At 41.6% G+C, this 19,523-nt stretch overlaps 1 protein-coding gene across 3 annotated transcripts in view; it reads right to left on the reverse strand.

Annotated features, from left to right (window-relative positions):
• Positions 1-19,523, reverse strand: part of hip1 (huntingtin interacting protein 1) — a 351,738-nt gene that overhangs the window by 150,943 nt on the left and 181,272 nt on the right. For all 3 annotated transcript variants that reach the window (XM_060847935.1, XM_060847937.1, XM_060847936.1), the window contains one exon: positions 1,027-1,107. In XM_060847935.1, the coding sequence (XP_060703918.1) occupies positions 1,027-1,107 (81 nt within the window). The remainder of the gene's footprint in view (positions 1-1,026; positions 1,108-19,523) is intronic.

Below are 19,523 nucleotides of genomic sequence, written 5' to 3' on the forward strand. Positions count from 1 at the left end.
CAAATCACTATAAATGCTGGAGGAAACATCACAGAAGTGCTTCACAGGAGGCTCCCAAGCACTGAGAATGTCACCTAGACAGGAGACGAAACATCTGTAACACAAATTCCCAGCTCAGCGAACAGAACCACAACAACGAGCACCCGAGCTATAAATCTTCTCACAAACTTTGAACATACAAGAATACTGCACATAGATTGCAACAGTTTGCTTCAGCATTGCATCCCCCTAACTTCCTGTATGAAAAGTAGTTTCACAAAGAGATATCTTATGAATGGTGGTTAAGGAGGCATACAGGATACTTGCCTTCATTAGTTCATGCGCAGAATACATGGGCAGGGAGGTTATGTTGGAGCTATATAAAATGCCAGTTAGGCCGCAACAGGAGTAATGTATACAGTTCCGATGACTGCATTGTAAATATGGGATTGCACTAGAGAGGCTGCAGAGGAGTTTACAAGGAAACTGCCTGGCCTTGAGGCTTCGAGCTATCTGGAAAGATTGTTTTTTTTCCCCTTGGGAGCAGCCGATATTGAGAGGGACCCGATAGAAGTGTATAAAATCACGAAGGGCTCGGCAGGGGAGATGGCACCTGGGTGGGTCTTCAGAAGGCTGGTGCTGACCCAAAGGCCTGAAAGGCCTCTTCCTTTCTGCTCTTTAGGGTTTCATCAATTCTGTAATTTTGACTAAACTTCCTAAATCATTAACTTGCTTAAAAAACCCCCGGAATGAAACGTGTTCCCAAGTTGCTGCCACAATGAGGGCCGAAGGTTCTGTACTGCACTGTAACGTTCCAAGTCCAAGTTCCTTTTATTCGCTCCGACATGCAAAATAAAGATATTCTTCCCACCACACTCTTAACTTTGCTAAAATAGTTTCCCATGCCGGAATGCCACATTAACATGATATTCAAATAACACAGGCTATTCACAATGAAAACTAATTCTTCAGTTATATCCCTGTCTGAAACAATTAAGGAAATAACCTTACCAAAAGTAAGGAAATAAGGCCAGAGAGGTTACTTACTTTACTGTGGAATTCCATCTTTGTTATTAATAGTTTGAGGTAGATACAGCTCAGTCTCCCGTAACCTTCACTTAAGTGACCCTTGGTAGGAAAGAAAACAAAAACAGAAATTATGATCCTTTACAAATGTGTGAACACATTCAAAAAAAAGCTTGTAACAATATGCAGAGACAGAGAACAGAGCCTGCATCTCAAATAGTTATTAGTAGTCACGAGAAGATCACTGTGTTTTCCAAGGACTCATTTCTGACAAAAGGTAACAGATCTAAAAAGTTAACTCTGCGTATCTCTCTATCGATGCTGCTGGACTTTGAGTATTTCGTGAGGCTTTAAGTTTTTGTTCCATCTTAGGCCATGTTGAGTTAACATGTCAGCCAGGCTAGTTGACTTGCTGTCATAGGGAAGAAGGAATCAATGAGCTTTCTTCCTCTCAATTGCAATTTACTGAAGCTTTCTATAAGTTGAATACTGGGAAACATCAGGAAGGCAATGGCCTAGTGGTATATTGTTAGACAATTAATCCAGATAGTGTTCTGGGAACCCAGGTTCAAATCCCGCCATGACAGATGGTGGAATTGGAATTCAATTTAAAAAGCTGGAAATAAGAATCTACTGCTGGCCATGAAATCATTTGCCAATTGTTGGAAAACCCCATCTGGTTCACTAATGTCCTTCAGGGAAGGAAATCTGCCATTCTAACCAGGTGTGATCGGGCTGACGTGTGACTCTAGACCCACAACAATGTAGTTGATTCTCAACTGCCTTCGAAAATGGCCGAGCAAAGCCATTCAGTTGTACCAATTGCTATAAAGTCTCAAAACAAATTAGACCAGCCAGGTCACCTGGCATCAACCTAGACGCCAGAAAAGGCAATGGCAGAAACACCCCCATCAACTCTGTTGGGTTCTCCTCACTCACATCTGGGGGCTAGTGCCAAAATTAGGAGACCTGACAGTCATACTAATGGAATCATGCCTAACAGACAATGTCCCAAACATCATCAACACCATCACCATCACTGGATACATCCTGTCTAATGGGCAGGACAGACCTTGCAGAGATGATCTCTTTTTCAGCAACACTCACTAGGACCTGACCATTAAGTGCATAATTCCTGCTAAGATTTGCTTTCCCAAAATGCAGCACCTCACATTTATCTAAATTAAATTCCATCTGCCACTCCTCAGCTCACTGGCCCATCTGATCAAGATCTCGTTGTATTGTGAGGTAACCTTCTTCGCTGTCCACTACACCTCCAATTTTGGTGTCATTTGCAAACTTACTAATTATGCCTCTTATGCTCACATCCAAATCATTTATACAAATGATGAAAGGCCCAGCACCGATCCTTGCGGTACTCCACTGCTCACAGGCCTCCAGTAGAGTCTTTTCCCAAGGAGTGGAGGAGCCTAAAACTACAGGGCATAGGTTTAAGTGAGAGGAGAAAGATCTAAAAGTATATGGAACAATCTGCCAGAGGAAGTGGAGGAGGCTGGTACAATTACAATATTTAAAAGGCATCTGGATGGATACATGAAGTATATGAATAGAAAAGGTTTAGAGGAATATGGGCCAAATGCTGGCAAATGGATCTTGATTTATTTCGGACATCTGGCTGTCATGGACGAGTTGGACTGAAGGTTGTATTTCCATGTTGTACAACTCCACGTACACTATGAGGTACCAACGTGGTTAAGTCACCAACAGGTCTACTTGCACACCAAACAGCATAAGCAGCAACTGCTAGACAGAGCTAAGCAATCCCACAGCCAACAGATCAGATCTCAGCTCTGTAGTCCTGACACATCCAATTGTGAATAGTGGTGGAGGATTAAACAACTCACTGGGGGAGGCAGCTCTCCAAAAACCTCCATCCGCAATGGAGGACGAGCCCAGTATATCAGCGCAAAAGATAAGGCTGAAGCTTTTGCAGTAATCTTCAGCCAGAAGTGCCGAATAGATGATCCATCTCGGCTTTTTCCAGTGGTCCCAAGCATCACAGATACAAAATTAGGCCTTCAACCAATTCAATTCACTCCACATGATAAAAAGTAGCAGCTGAGAGGCACTGGATACTGCGAAGGCTACGGATCCTGATGACATACTGACAATAGTACTGAAGACTTGCCGCTCCCATAGCCAAGCTGTTCTAGTACAATTACAACACTGCTATATTTGCAATAATGTGAAAAGTTGCCAGAATATGTCCGATACATGGAAAGCAGGACAAATCCAACTCGGTCAATGACTCCCCATCACTCTACTCTCCATCATCAGTAAAGTGACAGAAGGGGTCATCAACAGTGCTATCAAGCAGCTCCCGCTCAGCATCAACCTGCTCAGTGACGCCCAGATTGGGTTCTGCCAGGGTCAATCAGCTCCTTACCTCATTACAGACTTGGTTCAAACATTGACAAAGCTTGGGCTGACAAGTGACAAGTTACATTTGCACCACACAAATGCCAGGCTATGACCATTACCAAAAAGAGATAATTTAACCACTATCCCTTGACATTGAATAGTGTTACCAGCACAGAATCTCCCACTATCAACATCCTAGGAGTGATCACTAACCAGAAACTCAATTGGATTCATCATATAAACACAGTGACTGCAAGAGCAGGTCAGCAGTTAGGAATAATCTAGCGAGTGACTCACCTCCTGACTCCCAAAAACATGTCTACCATCTACAAGGCACAAGTCAGGACTGTGATGGAATATTCCCCACTTGCCTGGATGGGTGCAGCTCCAACAACAATCAAGAAGCTTGACACCATCCAGGACAAAGAAGCCCACTTGATTGGCACTGTATCCACAAGTATCCACTCCCGCCAGCACTGACGCTCCGTAGCATCAGTGTATACTACCTACAAGGTACACAGCAGAAATTGACCAATGATCCTCAGACAGCACCTTCCAAACTCACAATCACTTCCATCTAGAAGGACAAGGGAATACCACCACCACTTTCACGTTCCCCTCCAACCCATTCACCATCCTGACTTGGAAATATTATCAGCGTTCCTTCACTGTCACTGGATCCAAATACCGAAATTCCCTTTCTAAAGGCATTGTGGGTCAACCCACATTAGTTGGACTGAAATGGTTCAAGAAGGCAGCTCACCATCACCTTCTCAAGGGCAACTAGGGACGGGCAATAAATGATAGCCAGCCAGTGACGCCCACATCCCACAAAATGAAATTAAAAAAACATCATGCTAGGAGAGGGACAATCTGGACTACACTGCTACGATTGTCAAATTACTTACTAATGAGTTGATCCAAGCAGGTTTCAAATTCTGACAGCGATAGCAGCTCACTTATCAATGAATTACCAAAGGCACCTTGCAAACTAAACGATTGGGAGAAATAGGTAAATGGGAAAGCGTTAATTGCATATTCCCCTTCAAGCTCTACACCTGACTTAGCAATATATGACTGTTACTTCACTGTCACTGCATCAAGATCCTGGAACCCCCTTCTAACAGCACTCACTCGTGACAGTTCAAGAATGCAGCTCACCACCACCTTCTGAAAAACAATGAGCAATGGGCAATTAAAGTTGGCCAAGCAGCAAATCACACATTCAACAAATTTTTTGTTTTATAAATAGTGAGAAACCTAAGGTCTCTGCTCATAGATAAAGAATGGTCGCTTCTACATGGTACTGAACGTGTGCTAGTAACCATGAAAGCAAACACCAGCAAAAGTCAGCACTCCGAGGAGAGAAAGATATGAAAACATAGACAAAAATGGAAGGACGGTCTATTTAATTGCAGACATTCCGAACAAACTAATTGTACAGTAGAGTATTACGGTGAAGGGCAATGGAATATTATTGGAACCACTGAAACATTAACCTTGTGGAAATTCCAAGCAAGGTAATTCTGCCATGCTCATATTCAAATCTTTTCAAATTAATGTGATCAGATATGTTATTGTACACTTTCAGAGCAGGCAATACTTAAGTCTGAGCCTCCTGTTTCTGAGGCTGGCACATAACAACTGCACCACAAAACCCCCTTAAAGTGACCATAGCAGGCTCCTTTTATTCAGCTGAGGACAAAATTAGCAGCTTAATCCAAAGAACTTGATAGAAAAGGTTGAACAAACAGCATGCACAGTCAATACTCAACCAATTTGGTCTTTTAGCAACCTCAATTTAGGCCAAATCTTCACAAGCCCAGACTCTAAGCCAGGAATTCACTTCCTGAACATCTCTACCCTCCTTCAAGTCACTCGTTAAAACTCTGCCTTGGACACCTATCCGAATGTAGTTTTATGTGGTAGGAAATTTTGTCTGATACGTTCCCATTCAGGGACACTTTACTGCCTTAAAGAAGTTATATAAATGCAGGTTGAGGTTGTTGTTCAAAAACATTTAACCATGTTTCAGATGAACACAGACTATTACATATTTCCTTCATTTTATCTCAAATTTCCAGAATCTGCAATATTACTTTTCATCTCTTAAAACTGTGTGACCAGCACACCAAGGAATTATATTATTAGGGAAAGTAATCAAAAGCTTTCAGCAGAGAGAGAAGATAGGAAAAGTAGTTAGTGGATTATTTGGTTCTGAAATTTTTGATTTAGCATCATTTCTTAATTTACAAAAACATATCAAACCTCAGAACTTAACACTATTTCAACTACATCAGTAACACACTAAAAATCACAGGTTGCAAAGATTAGAAGTTAAATTGAAGACAATTGCGTAGTGAAACAAAGCATACTAGGATAAATCAAGACTTCAAATTTTGGAAAATCTTTTTGCATATTAACACGTGTCTAAAAATGGTTATGACAACCTTCAAACTTCCAAGTATCAGACTTCAGCAATTCAAATATCTCAAGTTATCTCATGAAAATTCATGACTCTCACTTAATGTCACAGCGATACTAACCACAACCTTGTTATCATCTAATATGGTCTGAAGAAATGTCCAAGACCTAATAGAATCAGAGAAGTGATGGATATATTAAATAAGGGTGAATGGGGTTTGAGCCTGTTGTATAAATGTGAGGTGGCAGCGACCACTGCGTTCAGAGTTTTACTAAGTGTGACTAACTGTAATAAAGCTATTGCATGGAAGTGTGACTTGAATTCAGCTATCATTTGAAATGTAACATTTGGAATGTAGCAGAGAATGACTGAATCAAAACAGAAAAGTTTTGTGACATGATCATCCACCCTGTCATCTTAAAATGAGCCTGATGGCCACTGTAAGAACGAAGTTACAATGTGGACCCGGGTTACTGCTTTACCAAAGAGGCAGCAAGGTATGGTCGAAGCAGTAAGACCTTTCAGCAATGGGGCATGTGAAATGAACCAGTAGTCAAGTGGTCCATAAAATTTTATCACATCAACTAAACTGCAAATTACCATTTGTACCAGTGTGGATTGTACATGCTCAGAATTTGGTGGAAATGATGGGTGAAAATAGCTCAATTGAGGGTTTGGTCAAAATCCTAAATTCCATCAGTAATAATTAACCAAATCCCAGCTTGGGAAATGACTAGAGTAAGTTCTACTTCTTCAGAGATCTTGTACTGCATGTAAGCAGAAAGTGTGGCGCTGGAAAGGCATAACAGCTCAGGCAGCAGCCGAGGAGCAGGAGAATCGACATTTTGGGCAAAAGTCCTTCATCAGGAATATGGCTTGTGGGCTGGGGGGGTGCTAAGAAATAAATGGGTGGGGGAGGTAGTTGGGAATGCAATAGGTAGATGAAGGTGGGGGAGAAGGTGATAGGTCGGAGAGGAGGTTGGAGCAGATAGATGGGAAAGACAATGGCCAGGTCATGAGGGCAGTGCCGAGTTGGAGGCTTGGGGCTGGAATAAGGTCAGGGAAGAGGAAATGAGGAAACTGGTGAAATCCACATTAATCCCATGTGGTTGCAGGGTCCCAAGAGGAAGATGAGGTGTTCTCCCTCCAGGTGTTAAGTGGTTTGGCGAGGGAGGAGGCCCAAGACCTGTATGTCCTTGGTGCAGTGGGAGGGGTATTTGATGTGTTCAGCCACGGAGCAGTGGGGTTGGTTGGTGCAGGTGTCCCAGAAATGTTCTCTGAAACGATCTGAAAGTTAGCGTCCTGTCTCCCCAGTGTAGAGGAGACCACATCGGCTACAACGGATACAGTAGATGATATTTGTGGAGGTACAGGTAAATTTTCTGTCAGATCTTGGGGGCCTTCGATGGAGGTGAGGAGGGAGGTATGGGCGCACTGGCAGGGGAAGATGCCGGGAATGAGGTGACCTACCTTGAAGGTGTTCTCCTCCTCCCTCTACAACTGATTCTCCTGCTCCTCGGGTGTTGCCTGAGCTGCTATACTTTTCCAGCACCACACTCTAGACTCTGATGTCCAGCATCAGCAGTCATCACTTTCTCCACATAGGCAGAATGACCCTCATTAAAGCCAAAGTCTCAGAAAGAACTTAGTGAGGCCATCATAAACTGACTGCAATCAGGAAGATATGGTTAATTGTAAAAGAGGCGATCTTAAAGAACAGAGAGGCCCCTTGAAGGTTATTGGTGAATAAAACAGAAGTAATTGTACTGTTCAGGTGTACATGAATGCCTGGTATGATTACCAATTCACAGATTCTAAAGGAGTGACAGAAAATAATGAGGAGTCAAGTACCTCTTCTACCCAAATGCTGCAAACAGGCACAATTGACAGTTTATCAGATGCTGGATAAATCAGTTCTAATGGTCAATAGGTGACCATTAGTCCCAAGGGACAACTTCCAAAAGTGGTCTTAAAGTCAAATATTTTCCAGAAAGTACATGTTAATGGAAGAATATGACTTTTAAGTATTGCAGGGAAAGGCATTGGAAAATGTACAGATATGTAAATAAGGATAAATGTAAAGATCCAAATATCTAAGGATGACAGGCAGGAGGCAAGGCCCATTGGGTTAGAAATAATTTATTAACTTGTGTAGAGGACTGACTAAATAACAGAAAGCAGAGTGTAGGGATAAATGGATCCTTTGCTGGTTGTCAAGATGTAACTAGTGGGGTGTATGGGATCGTGTTTAAATAATTATCGAAATCGGTGGGTGACGAAAATAGCCTCTTTATTCAGCGACTGGAGTAGGACAAGTTCGAGGCGGGGCTGGAATCCTGAAATACAGTTCTTACAGGAGCCTCTTTATACAGAATTCTTACACATATTAAAATTCCATCACTATGGTGTTACATTGTAATAACTACAAAGAGTTGAGGGACTTCTGTTCTGGGGATACAGATGGGTTAAACATCTTTTAAATGGTGGCTGTTACTTCTGATGAGATGAAGAGTGTCTGTCCAGCCTGCTTGCATAATTAAGAGGTGTTAGTCCTTTTGCCTTTTAAGTTAGTAAATGTTGGTCAAAATACGAGGCCGATATGCTCTAAAAAATTAGAAATTATACCTGTACTTAATAAAAGAATAAAGAGTATTAAACTGATTACTGCAACGGAGTTGTGACATTTGTTTAGTATTTGCCAATGAGAGTTTCATTCATTCATGCAGTTTCAAGAAAGCCCTATTTTGACAATTAAGGGGCTAGTGGCCCTGTTAAAAGGTATTCAGCTAGTACATAGCAATTGGGGAAACTGGTGTTCTGTAATATACTCAGGTCCGAGAGACGGTTGGTAAGGGCAGATTAATAGAACATAGAATCCCGACAGTGTGGAAACAGCCTTTTGGCCATACAAGACCACACTGACCCTCCGAAGAGTATCCCTCCCAAACCCATCCCCTAAACCTATAACCTGATATTTCCCATGAATAATGCACCTAATCTACACATCCCTGAACACTATGGATAATTTTTGCATGGCCAATTCACCTAATCTGCACATCTTTGGACTGTGGGAGGAAACCCACACAGACAAGGGGAGAACGTGCAAATTCCACACAAACAGTCACCAGAGGATGGAATTGCCTGAGACCCTGATGCTGTCTGTCAGTTTAACCAAGTAATTTCCTCCTCATTCCCCTGATATTATAAATGTTTTGTGGGAACTTGAGGAAGGTGGTACTGTTTACGATATTGACACCTATTCAGAGGTAGTTTTTGATATAGAAATAGGCCTGATTTTAGGGAGGAAGGTGAATGGGTTGAAAGGGATGTTTTAACTTTAGTCTATATTCTAATAGTAAAATATACTACAAAACACGGTTTTACAAAGGAATGAATGAAACCGGATTCTTGTAAACGGCTTCACAAGAGTTATGAATGAATGAACGGGAACCCAGTATTAATTAATATAGCGAGCTGGTAAGTGAGTTAGTAAAGATAATCTACAACATAATATCTCACAGGTGCAAAAGGGTTCAGTCCTCAAGCCCAAACTATTTCCGATCTGTTATTGGCACAGATATGGAGATCGAAAGTATTGTAGCCAAATTTGCAAATGACACTAAAACAGGTGAAGTTGCAATGAAGAAATAAGAATTGGTTAGTTCAGGTAAATGGACTGAAGTACGGCAGATAGGATTAACTTGGATATGTGTGAGGTTATCTATTTTGGTCAGTGGAACAAAAAAAACTTTTTATATAAATGGACAGAAACTGAGGTATCCTCGTACATGAATCATAGCAAGCTAATATGCAGGTTGAGCAGGTAATAAGGAAGGCAATTGGAATTTTATCATTTATTGCTAAAGGAATAACATGGGGAAACAGTGCAACAACTGTACAAGGCACTGTTGAGACTGCGTACAAGTTTGGTGCCTTTAGTTAAAGAGGGGGATGTACTGGAGGCAATTCAGAGGAGGTCCACTAGATTGATTCCAGGGATCAGAGGTTTGTTATTTGAAGAGAGATTACACAGTTTAGGCCTACATTCTCTGGAGTTTAGAATGAGGGAAGATCTAAATCAGGTATACATGATGCTAAAAGGAATTGATAAAATAGATGTAGAAAAGATGTTTCCTAATGTAGGGTAATCTGGAACAGAAGATCATAGTTTAAGGATCAGGGTGAGCAGATTTAAAACTGAAATGAGGAGAAATTACTTCTTTTAAAGAATCTTGCATCTGTAGAATTCACTACCCAGAATGCAGTGATTCCAGGACATTTAGTAAATTTAAGGACAAGATAGACAGATTTTGAATAAGTTTGGGGTTGAAGGGTTAATGAGAGTGGGTGGAAAAATGGAGTTGAGGTCAAAATGAGATTGAAGAAGAACAGAAGAATACCTTTTACTGTCATGCATACTCAAGTACGGAAATACAGGAGTACAGTGAAAAATTTACAATGTTACCCCATTTGGTGTCATTTTAGATTATAGTACCTAGATACAGATCTTAAATACAAAATATAGAATTAAAAAGAAAAATGTAACATTACTTCAAGTTGTTCATAGTATAATTTACCAAATTGAGAATAAAGTTAGAAAGATTAACATTACAGTCTTTCAGAAGGTCAGCACAGGGGGTTTCCATGTGTGGACTGCTTGGGGTCGCAGGCCACTGACCACCTGCACCAGTTCCCAATTCAACAACCATCCAGTCCACTCGGATCTCCAGCTAGCTGGCCGTCCCCACTCTGCGCAAACCTTCAGCCCATTGGTCGTCCCTGTTTAGCCATGATCATAGTAAATGACAGAGCTGTCTCAAGAGACTGAATTGCCTACCCAGCTTCGTTCTTCAGTTTTTATGAAGTACAAAGAAGGAAGGGAAGAAAACAGTGTAAGCTCAAACATTGCATCTGGGACACAGTTGCAGTTCAGAAAGAGGTAGAAGACAGGGCAAAGGGCAGAGTTTAAAGAGACGAGTAAGACAGTATAAACTAGAGATACCACCAGAGATATAAGCCCAGGAGGTGGAGAAACATAAATGGCCATAAACAAATGAGAAGGCAAGTTAATAAAAGATGGCAAATAATAACTATACTGCTGGAGAGAACGGAGCTGTAGAGAGACATGCCATAAAAGGGACAAAAGGCTTTATCACTTCGGTGAACATGCTCCAAGAAAAATGTCTCTGATGAGACAATTAAGACAAAAGCAAAATTAATGGCAAGATGTTTTGAAGAAAAAATACACTATCAAGATACAAGGGGAGATTCAGCAATGGAAGGAAAAGCAATTGTTAATTTGTTTGGCTTTGTTAGCAAAAAATGTTTGGGAGTGGAGATCAATTGTTACTGAAGTTGCATTTTTGCAAGGAGATCCGTCGAAGTCTTTCTTCATCCTCTAAAAGAGACACTAAATGCAGTGGGATACTTGAAGTCAAATAAATGTGTATATGGCCGAATGATGGCTCGAGAGTTTGGCACCTCTCAGTAAGAACTGCGTGAGATGCAGACAGATCATTTGTTGATAATATATTGTGGAATAACGTACACTCAATGAGAAAAAGACTGAGGACTGATATGACACAGATGGTGGAAAATGGAGAGTTCTCCAAGGTGAAATGGGTAGGGAGGAGCAGTCAGCTATTACATTGTATTACAATGAAAGCAGCAAGTTCTAGGAAATGTTGGGCATACCGGAAATAGGATGTTTGAAACTTGAAAAAAAATGCTTTCTTCCTGTTCCGAAAAGACCAACCACACCTAGAATATACTGGGACAACAATGTGGAGCAATTAACCAATAAGTGTGGTCATAACATAACACAGGAACTCTCACTGAGGTAGTAAAGCAAATTCATTTGAAAATTTTAAAACTAAGGCTAAATGATTTTTGTTAGTGAAAGGTACGAAGATACTGGATAAAAGAAATGGAAATACAGTTCAACCACAATCAAAACACAAATGCTCAAGAGAATCCTTCTTGACCTGCAACCTTCTTCCCGACCTCTCCGCCCCCACCCCCTCTCCGGCCTATCAGCCTCACCTTAACCTCCTTCCACCTATCGTATTCCCAATGCCCCTCCCCCAAGTCCCTCCTCCCTTCCTTTTATCTGAGCCTGCTTGGCACAGTCTCCTCATTCCTGAAGAAGGGTTTATGCCCAAAACATCAATTCTCCTGTTCCTTTGATGCTGCCTGACCTGCTGCGCTTTTCCAGCAACACATTTTTAAGCTCGGAATTACAGTCCACTCCTGTTCTAAGTCCCACAGGGAATACTCATCAGGCACTTGGATGCTGAGTTCAGTTATTGCAAACTGAGGTAACCAGGCCCAGATCATGTTCGGATACTGGTATCTGAGCAGTTTCAGTGCAAGAGCATTGTGATAGTGAAAATTTAAGTCAATACTCCATGTATGCTGTAGGAATAAAGAAGTTCCTTTAATTATGGAAAATCTACAAAGACAGAATGAAGAAAATAAATAAAACTAATACTGCAAATCCACCACAGATATCTGGTAAAAATAATGTTAATAGCTGGGAACATGGGTCGAGGGACAATACAAAATGTATTACACTTTTCAATAAGGTGACTTTTTGAATATATTGTGTGATAGTTTTATCTCAGATTGGTCAGATAATGTATTGCTGCAGCAAATGTTCTGCATGTCAGGAACAAGTGAGCTTGCCACACTTCAGTTGAAAAATTACCACAGTTAGTATCAGATGGCACAATCCAAATGCCGCAACACTCGTGATCTTGGTATACAACATGTCTGATGTAGATATTATCCAGCTAAATATTTTCATGCCAGTTCCAAATGTACAGGTGGTTACTAGTGTTTAGATCAATGGGGAATGGTAGCTTTCTCACGATTTAATGAGCTATTGTACCTAACCGAGGCAATAAAGAGTCAACATATTTTCAATTATAAAGTATATGACAGTCAAGTTCAAACCTGAAGTCAATTTCTGTCCACACAGAACATTTTCAGGAAGAATCAGTTGGCAGTGATAAGCGGAGTAGAAATTTTTGCTAATTAATCAGAAGACCAAGAGTCATATTCCTACAGTCTCAATAGACAACAGGTAAGTCAGCATATTACATAATTGAAACTGAGACTACCTTCCAACCTCAGGGACACTGAAGCAGACCAGATAGTTCCTCTCCCACTGCACCCCATGACTTGTCCTACCTACCTATCTTCTTTTCCACCTGTCCACTCCACCCTCCCCCACTCAGCCATTGTACTCTACGCTACTTTCTCCCCACCCCCACCCTCCTCTCATTTATCTCTCCACCCTTCAGGCTCTCAACCTGAATTCCTGATGAAGGGCTTTTGCCTGAAACGTCGATTTTACTGCTCCTCGGATGCTGCTTGAACTGCTGTGCTTTTCCAGCACCACTCTAATCCAGCATATCTAATTAGTAAGCCATCGCAGGGGCACAGAATGATAGGACTCCTTCACGTTTGCAACAACTGTCTGAATGAGCTGCCAAATTAGTTCCTCTCTTGGTCCCCTTTCTCAACAGCTCAACAAATGTCTTTTTTTTCCAAAATTCTTTTAAAACTTCCTATTGTAGATGCTTCCACTACTATTTCAGGAAGTGCATTCCAGCTCAGAGTAATGAAAATTGTTCAAAGAAATCTCATCCCCTTTTGGCTTTTTGGCCATTTGCCTCAAGTTTGCATCCTCTGGTCATCATCAACACTGTAACCAGTGGAAACAGTTTCTCCTTATTTATTCTGTCAAAACCTTCCCCAATTTTGAATGAGCCTATTACATCTTCCTGCAATCTTCTTCCTAACCTCTCCGCCCCCACCCCACTCCGGCCTATCACCCTCACCTTGACCTCCTTCCACCTATCACATCTCCATCGCCCCTCCCCCAAGTCCCTCCTCCCTACCTTTTATCTTAGCCTGCTTGGCACACTCTTCTCATTCCTGATGAAGGGCTTATGCCTGAAACGTTGAATTTCCTATTCCTTGGATGCTGCCTGACCTGCTGTGCTTTAACCAGCAACACATTTTCAGCTATTACATCTTCCCTCCATCTGCTCTTCTGGAAAGGAGAACAGCACCAGCTTTTCTGGAGGTACAAATTCCTGCAGATGCTGGAATCTATACACAAAACAACAAATGCTGGACATCACAGCGGGTCAGGTAGCATCCATGGAGAGAGAGTAAGCTAACGTTTCAAGTCCAGATGACTCTTCATCGGAGCTTCAGCTTGCTCTCGGACCCATTGTGATTGCCAGCACAAGTTTCTCTGGTTTCTACCTGAAACTGATGTCCTGCTTGTTGCAATTCTATAACCTCCTCCACAATCACAAGAAGTTACAATGCAAGTTAAGCAATTAAGGAGGCATATGGAATGCCTTTTTCTTTGGCAAGGAGTATAGATAACAAAGCTACATAAGCATTTTTACAAGTTTCAAGGATATTGGAAAGACAGTAGCAATAGCGCCGAAGACAGTTTTGGTTTCCTTACTGAGGTAAGGATATTTCTGCATTGGGGAAAGTAGAGAGAATGTGAAGTAGATTGATTCCTGGGATAAAGGGATTGCCTTTTGAGGAATGGTTGAACTTATACTCAATGAAGTTTAGAGGATGATGGGTGAACTTACTGAAGCATACAACATTCTGTGGGGAGTTGACAAACTAGATACAAGGAAGATTCTTTTTCCTCACTGGGAACCTAGAATAGAGTTTCAAAGAAAAACAAGAGCAATAATCTCTCAGAAGCTCAATAATCTTTGAAATTCAACATCCAAAAGAGTTGTAGCACCTGGGTTATTAAAGACATTCAAGGCTGAATTAGATACATTGCTACTCTACAAGGCAGCCTGCTTGGCACACCTTCCTCATTCCTGAAGAAGGGCTTATACCCAAAATGTCAATTTTCCTGCTCCTTGGATGCTGCCTGACCTGCTGCGCTTTTCCAGCAACACATTTTCAGCTCTGATCTCCAGCATCTGCAGTCCTCACTTTCTCCTAGTCGGCAGAAGAGGTTTTTTACTCACAGGATGTGGGCATCGCTGGCATAGCCAGCATTTATTAGCCATCCCTAATTATCCAGAGGGCATTTATCAGTCAGCCACATTACCATGGGTCTGGAGTCACATGTAGACCAGACCAGCTAAGGACAGCAGTTCCCTTCCCAAAAGGACATTAGTGAGCCAGATGGGGTTTTCCCAACACTCAACAATGATGTCATAGTCATCATTAACCTACTCTTGCTTCTATTTCCTATATTTTTATCTTCACCCTTGACAAAACCCTCTGAAACTTCCCCAGCTTGAGCCCAAAAAGATATCTATTCCTCTTCATTCAAAGGGAATACAGCATTAGAACCCCAAGAGCTGGTTGAAAAGACTGTCACTGGACAGATCTCATCCATTAGGGGAGAGACAAATTTCAAAAAGTTTGGGTTCCTCAGACCAGAAAGGAGGTAATTCTTCAGAAGTAACCAGAAAGGTGTGACTTCAGACTGCACCGAAAAGGCAAATCATAAGCATTAATTCAAACTCAAATCTCAAAACAAGTTCAAGGATGAAATCAGTTTTATTTTTATTCACCCATGGGATATGGCCTTCACTGGCTGGGCCAGCATTTGTTGCCCATCTCTAGTGGTCAATGAGAACAAGACAGTGAGCTGCCTTCTTGAACCACTGTGGTCCATTTGCTGTTGATACTCAAATGTTAGAGAGGAAATTCCAAGATTTTGACCCAATGACTGAAGGATAAATTTTCAAGTCAGGCTAGTGAGTTACTTGGAGGGGAACCTGCAGTTATTGTGGTTCTCATATACAGTAGAGCCTCGACATATGAACAAATCGGTTTACGAACAGGATTGTAAGTAAAATTTTGCTTCAACGTCTGTACAAAATTCAAGGTACGAACGAAGGTGAACATTTCAAATGACAATGTGATGTCCCATTTTCGGGAAATTCTGCAACAAAGGCAAAAAACAAGTTTCTCTGAATCGTTTCCTTGTGGCATCACCAACCTCCAAGAGACAAAAAAAGAGAAAAGACTCCAGAAATATCCGAACAGTGGGAAAACTGATTCAGTTCACAAAATTTTCAGTTCGTGAACCGGGTCCGGAACGGATTAAGTTCATAAGTCGAGGCGCCACTGTATCTATTGCCCTTGGTCTTGTTGATGGGCTGCTGTAGAAACAGTCTTGGTGAATTTCTAATGGCGCATCTTGTGGATGGTACACACTGTGTACCATACTTTGTGGATGTGATACCAATCAGGCGTGCTGCTTTGTTCTGGACAGTGTCAAGCATCTGGACTGTTGTTGGATCTGTGCTCATCCATGCAAGTGCGGAGTACTACACACAATCCGGACTTGTGCCTTGCAGATGGTGGACAGGTTCTGGGGTATCAGAAGGTGAGCTACTCACTGCAGGATTCTGAACCTCTGATGTGCTGTTGAAGCCACATTACTTATATAATTAGTCCAGTTCTATTTCTGGTAAATAGTAACTGTTTAGATATCGATAGTGGGGGATTCAATGAATGTAGTGTCATTGAATGTCAAAGGATGATGGTCAGCTTATTGCTTGTTGGAGACAATAATTGCCTAGTATAAATGTTTCAGCCCAAGTCGGAATATTATGCAGCTCTTGTTGCATTATATCTGGACTGCTTCGATATCTGGGAAGACATGAATGGTGGTGAACACTGAAATCAACAAATATTCCCCTCTGACCTTATGAAGGAAGGAACCGCTTTGTAACAGGCATTTGCGTAATCAGCAGAGCCAAAAGCATATCCAAGTTATTTCAAAAAATGACACCAATGAATTCCACAACAGATGGTGTATAAGATTTGTGGATGAATAAATTAAAATGGGTTCAGTGTTGTTCCTCATTTGTATCTACCTTCTGACTATGTGTAGTTTGACCATTCCTATTCAACATTTAGCCACATAACAAGTTCAACTTTTACACCCCTGTTTGGCCCTCCGCAATCACAAGTTTGTACAAAAGTATAATTGAACAACTGAAAACTAACGTGTTAATAATAATTTGTGCAGAAAAATTCAAGACATCGCAGTTGCAGGTCTTTTTAAAGAAGTGCTTAAAATGTGGCACATTTTACATTCGGTAGATTATTTTTGTTAGAATTCCATGTCATTCACATAAAGAATCTACACATTTTTTATTTACAGAAGGCACCACTGACACAAGCTAGCTAATTCAGCACAGAGTGAGGATGAAGCTTAGCAAACCCTTTGCTCTAAATAATTCAATTGGTCAGCGGAAACCCTTTTAGAGATGTACAGCACGGAAACTAACCCTTCGGTCCAACTCATCCATGCTGACCTGACATGCTAACCTAACCTAGTCCCATTGGCCAGCACTTGGTCGAAACCCTTCCTAATCAACTACCCATCCAGTGTCTTTTATGTGTTGTAATTGTACCAGCTTCCACCACTTCCTATGGCAGCTCATTCCATACAATCACCGTCCCCTGAGTGAAAAAAAGGTGCCTCTTAGGTCCCTTTTAAATCTTTCCCCTCTCATCCTAAACCCATGCCCTCTAGTTCTGGATTCCCCCACCTGGGGAAAAGACTTTGCCTATTTACCCTATCCATGCCCCTCATAATTTTGTAAACCTCTATAAGGTCACCCCTCAGCCTCTGACACTCCAGGGAAAACAGACACAGCCTATTCAGCCTCTCCCCATAGCTCAAACCCTCCAACACCAGCAACATCCTTGTAAATCTTTTCTAAACCCTTTCAAGTCTCACAATATCCTTCCGATAGGCAGACCAGAATTGCACACAATATTCCAAAAGTGGTGCAACCAATTTTCTGTACAACTGCAACATGACCGCCCGAACTCTATACCAAATGCACTGACCAGCAAAGGAAAGCATACCAACTGCTTCCTTCACTATCCTATCTACCTGTGATTCTACTACCAAGAAACTATGAAACTGCACTCCAAGATCTCTTTGTTCAGCAACACTCTCCAGCACCTTCTCATTAAGGATATATGTTGTGCCCTGATTTGCCTTTCCAAAATGTAGCCCCTCACATTTATCTAAACTAAACTCCACTGCCACTCAGTGGACCCAGCCACAAAGCAGTGGTCCCAGCGCTGGTTCTGTGGCACACCACTGGTCACAGGCCTCCGGTATGAAAGGCAACCTTCCACCACCACCCTCTGTCTTCTACCTTCGAGCCAGTTCTGTATCCAAATGGCTAGTTCCCCCTGTATTCCATGTGATCTAACTTTGCCAACCAGTCTACCATGAGGAACCTTGTCGAACGCCTTACTGAATTCCATATAAATCACATCGACCTCTCTACCCTCAATTGTCTCTGTTACTTTTTCAAAGGTTCTTGAGACATGATTTCACACGCACAGAGCTATGCTGACTATCCCAAATCAGTCCTTGCCTTTCCAAATACATGTACATCCTGTTCTTCAGGATTCTCTCCAATAACTTGCCCTGATATCAGGCTCACCGGTTTATAGTTCCCTGGATTTTCCTTACCATCTTTCTTAAACAGTGGCACCACGTTAGCCAACTTCCACTCTTCTGGCACCTTACCTGTGACTATCGATTATACAAATATCTTAGCAAGGGGCCCAGCAATCACTTCCCTAGCTTCCCGCAGATCAGGTTACACCTGATCAAATCCTAGAGATATATCCACCTTCAGCCATTAAGACATCCAGCACTTCCTCCTCTATAATATGGACATTTTCCAAGATGTCACCATCTATTTCCCCACACTCGATATCTATATTCTCCAAGATGTCACCATCTATATCTTCCATATCCTTCTCCACAATAAACACTGATGCAAAATACTCGTGTAGTATCTTCCCTCATCTCCTGCAGTTCCACACATAGGGCCCCTCAAAGATCAGCAGCCCATTCTCTCCCGAGTTACCCTTTGTCCTTAATGTATTTATAAAAACCCTTTGGATTTTCCTTAACCCTATTTGCCAAAGCTATCTCATGTCCCTTTTTGCTCTCCTGATTTTCCTCTTAAGTATACTCCTACTACCTTTATACTCATCTAAGGATTCACTTGATCTCTGCTGTCTCTACCTGACATGTACTTCCTTCTTTTTCTTAACCAAAACCTCAATTTCTCCTTTCATCCAGCATTCCCCAATCAACTTTTGAAAGTTCTTGCCTAACACCATCAAAATTGGCCTTCCTCCAATCTATCCTTTTCCATCATTATTTTAAAACTAATACAAGAATGTTTGCTGGCTCCAAAGTGCCCTCCCACTGACACCTCAGTCACTTGCCCTGCTTTATTTCCCTAGAGTGGGTCAAGTTTTACATCTTCTCTAGTGGGTACATCAACATACTGAATCAGAAAATTGTCTTGTACACACTTAACAAATTCCTCTCCATCTCAACCCTTAACATTATGGCAGTCCCAGTCTATATTTGCAAAGTTAAAATCCCCTACTATAACACTATTTTTCTTACAGATACCCGAGATCTCCTTACAAATTTGTTTCTCATTTCCCGCTGACTGTTCAGTGATCATCCCTTTCTGACTTCTCAGTTCCATCCAAATAATTTCCCTGGATGTATTCCCAGGAATATCCTCCCTAAGAGCAGACATTATGCTATCCCTGATCAAAAACGCCACTCCTCTGCCTCTCTTGCCTCCCTTTCTATCCTTCCTGTAGCATTTATATCCTGGAACATTAAGCTGCCAGTCCT

The sequence above is a fragment of the Hemiscyllium ocellatum genome, chromosome 31, assembly GCF_020745735.1.
Source record: "Hemiscyllium ocellatum isolate sHemOce1 chromosome 31, sHemOce1.pat.X.cur, whole genome shotgun sequence".
Taxonomy (NCBI): Eukaryota; Metazoa; Chordata; class Chondrichthyes; order Orectolobiformes; family Hemiscylliidae; genus Hemiscyllium; species Hemiscyllium ocellatum.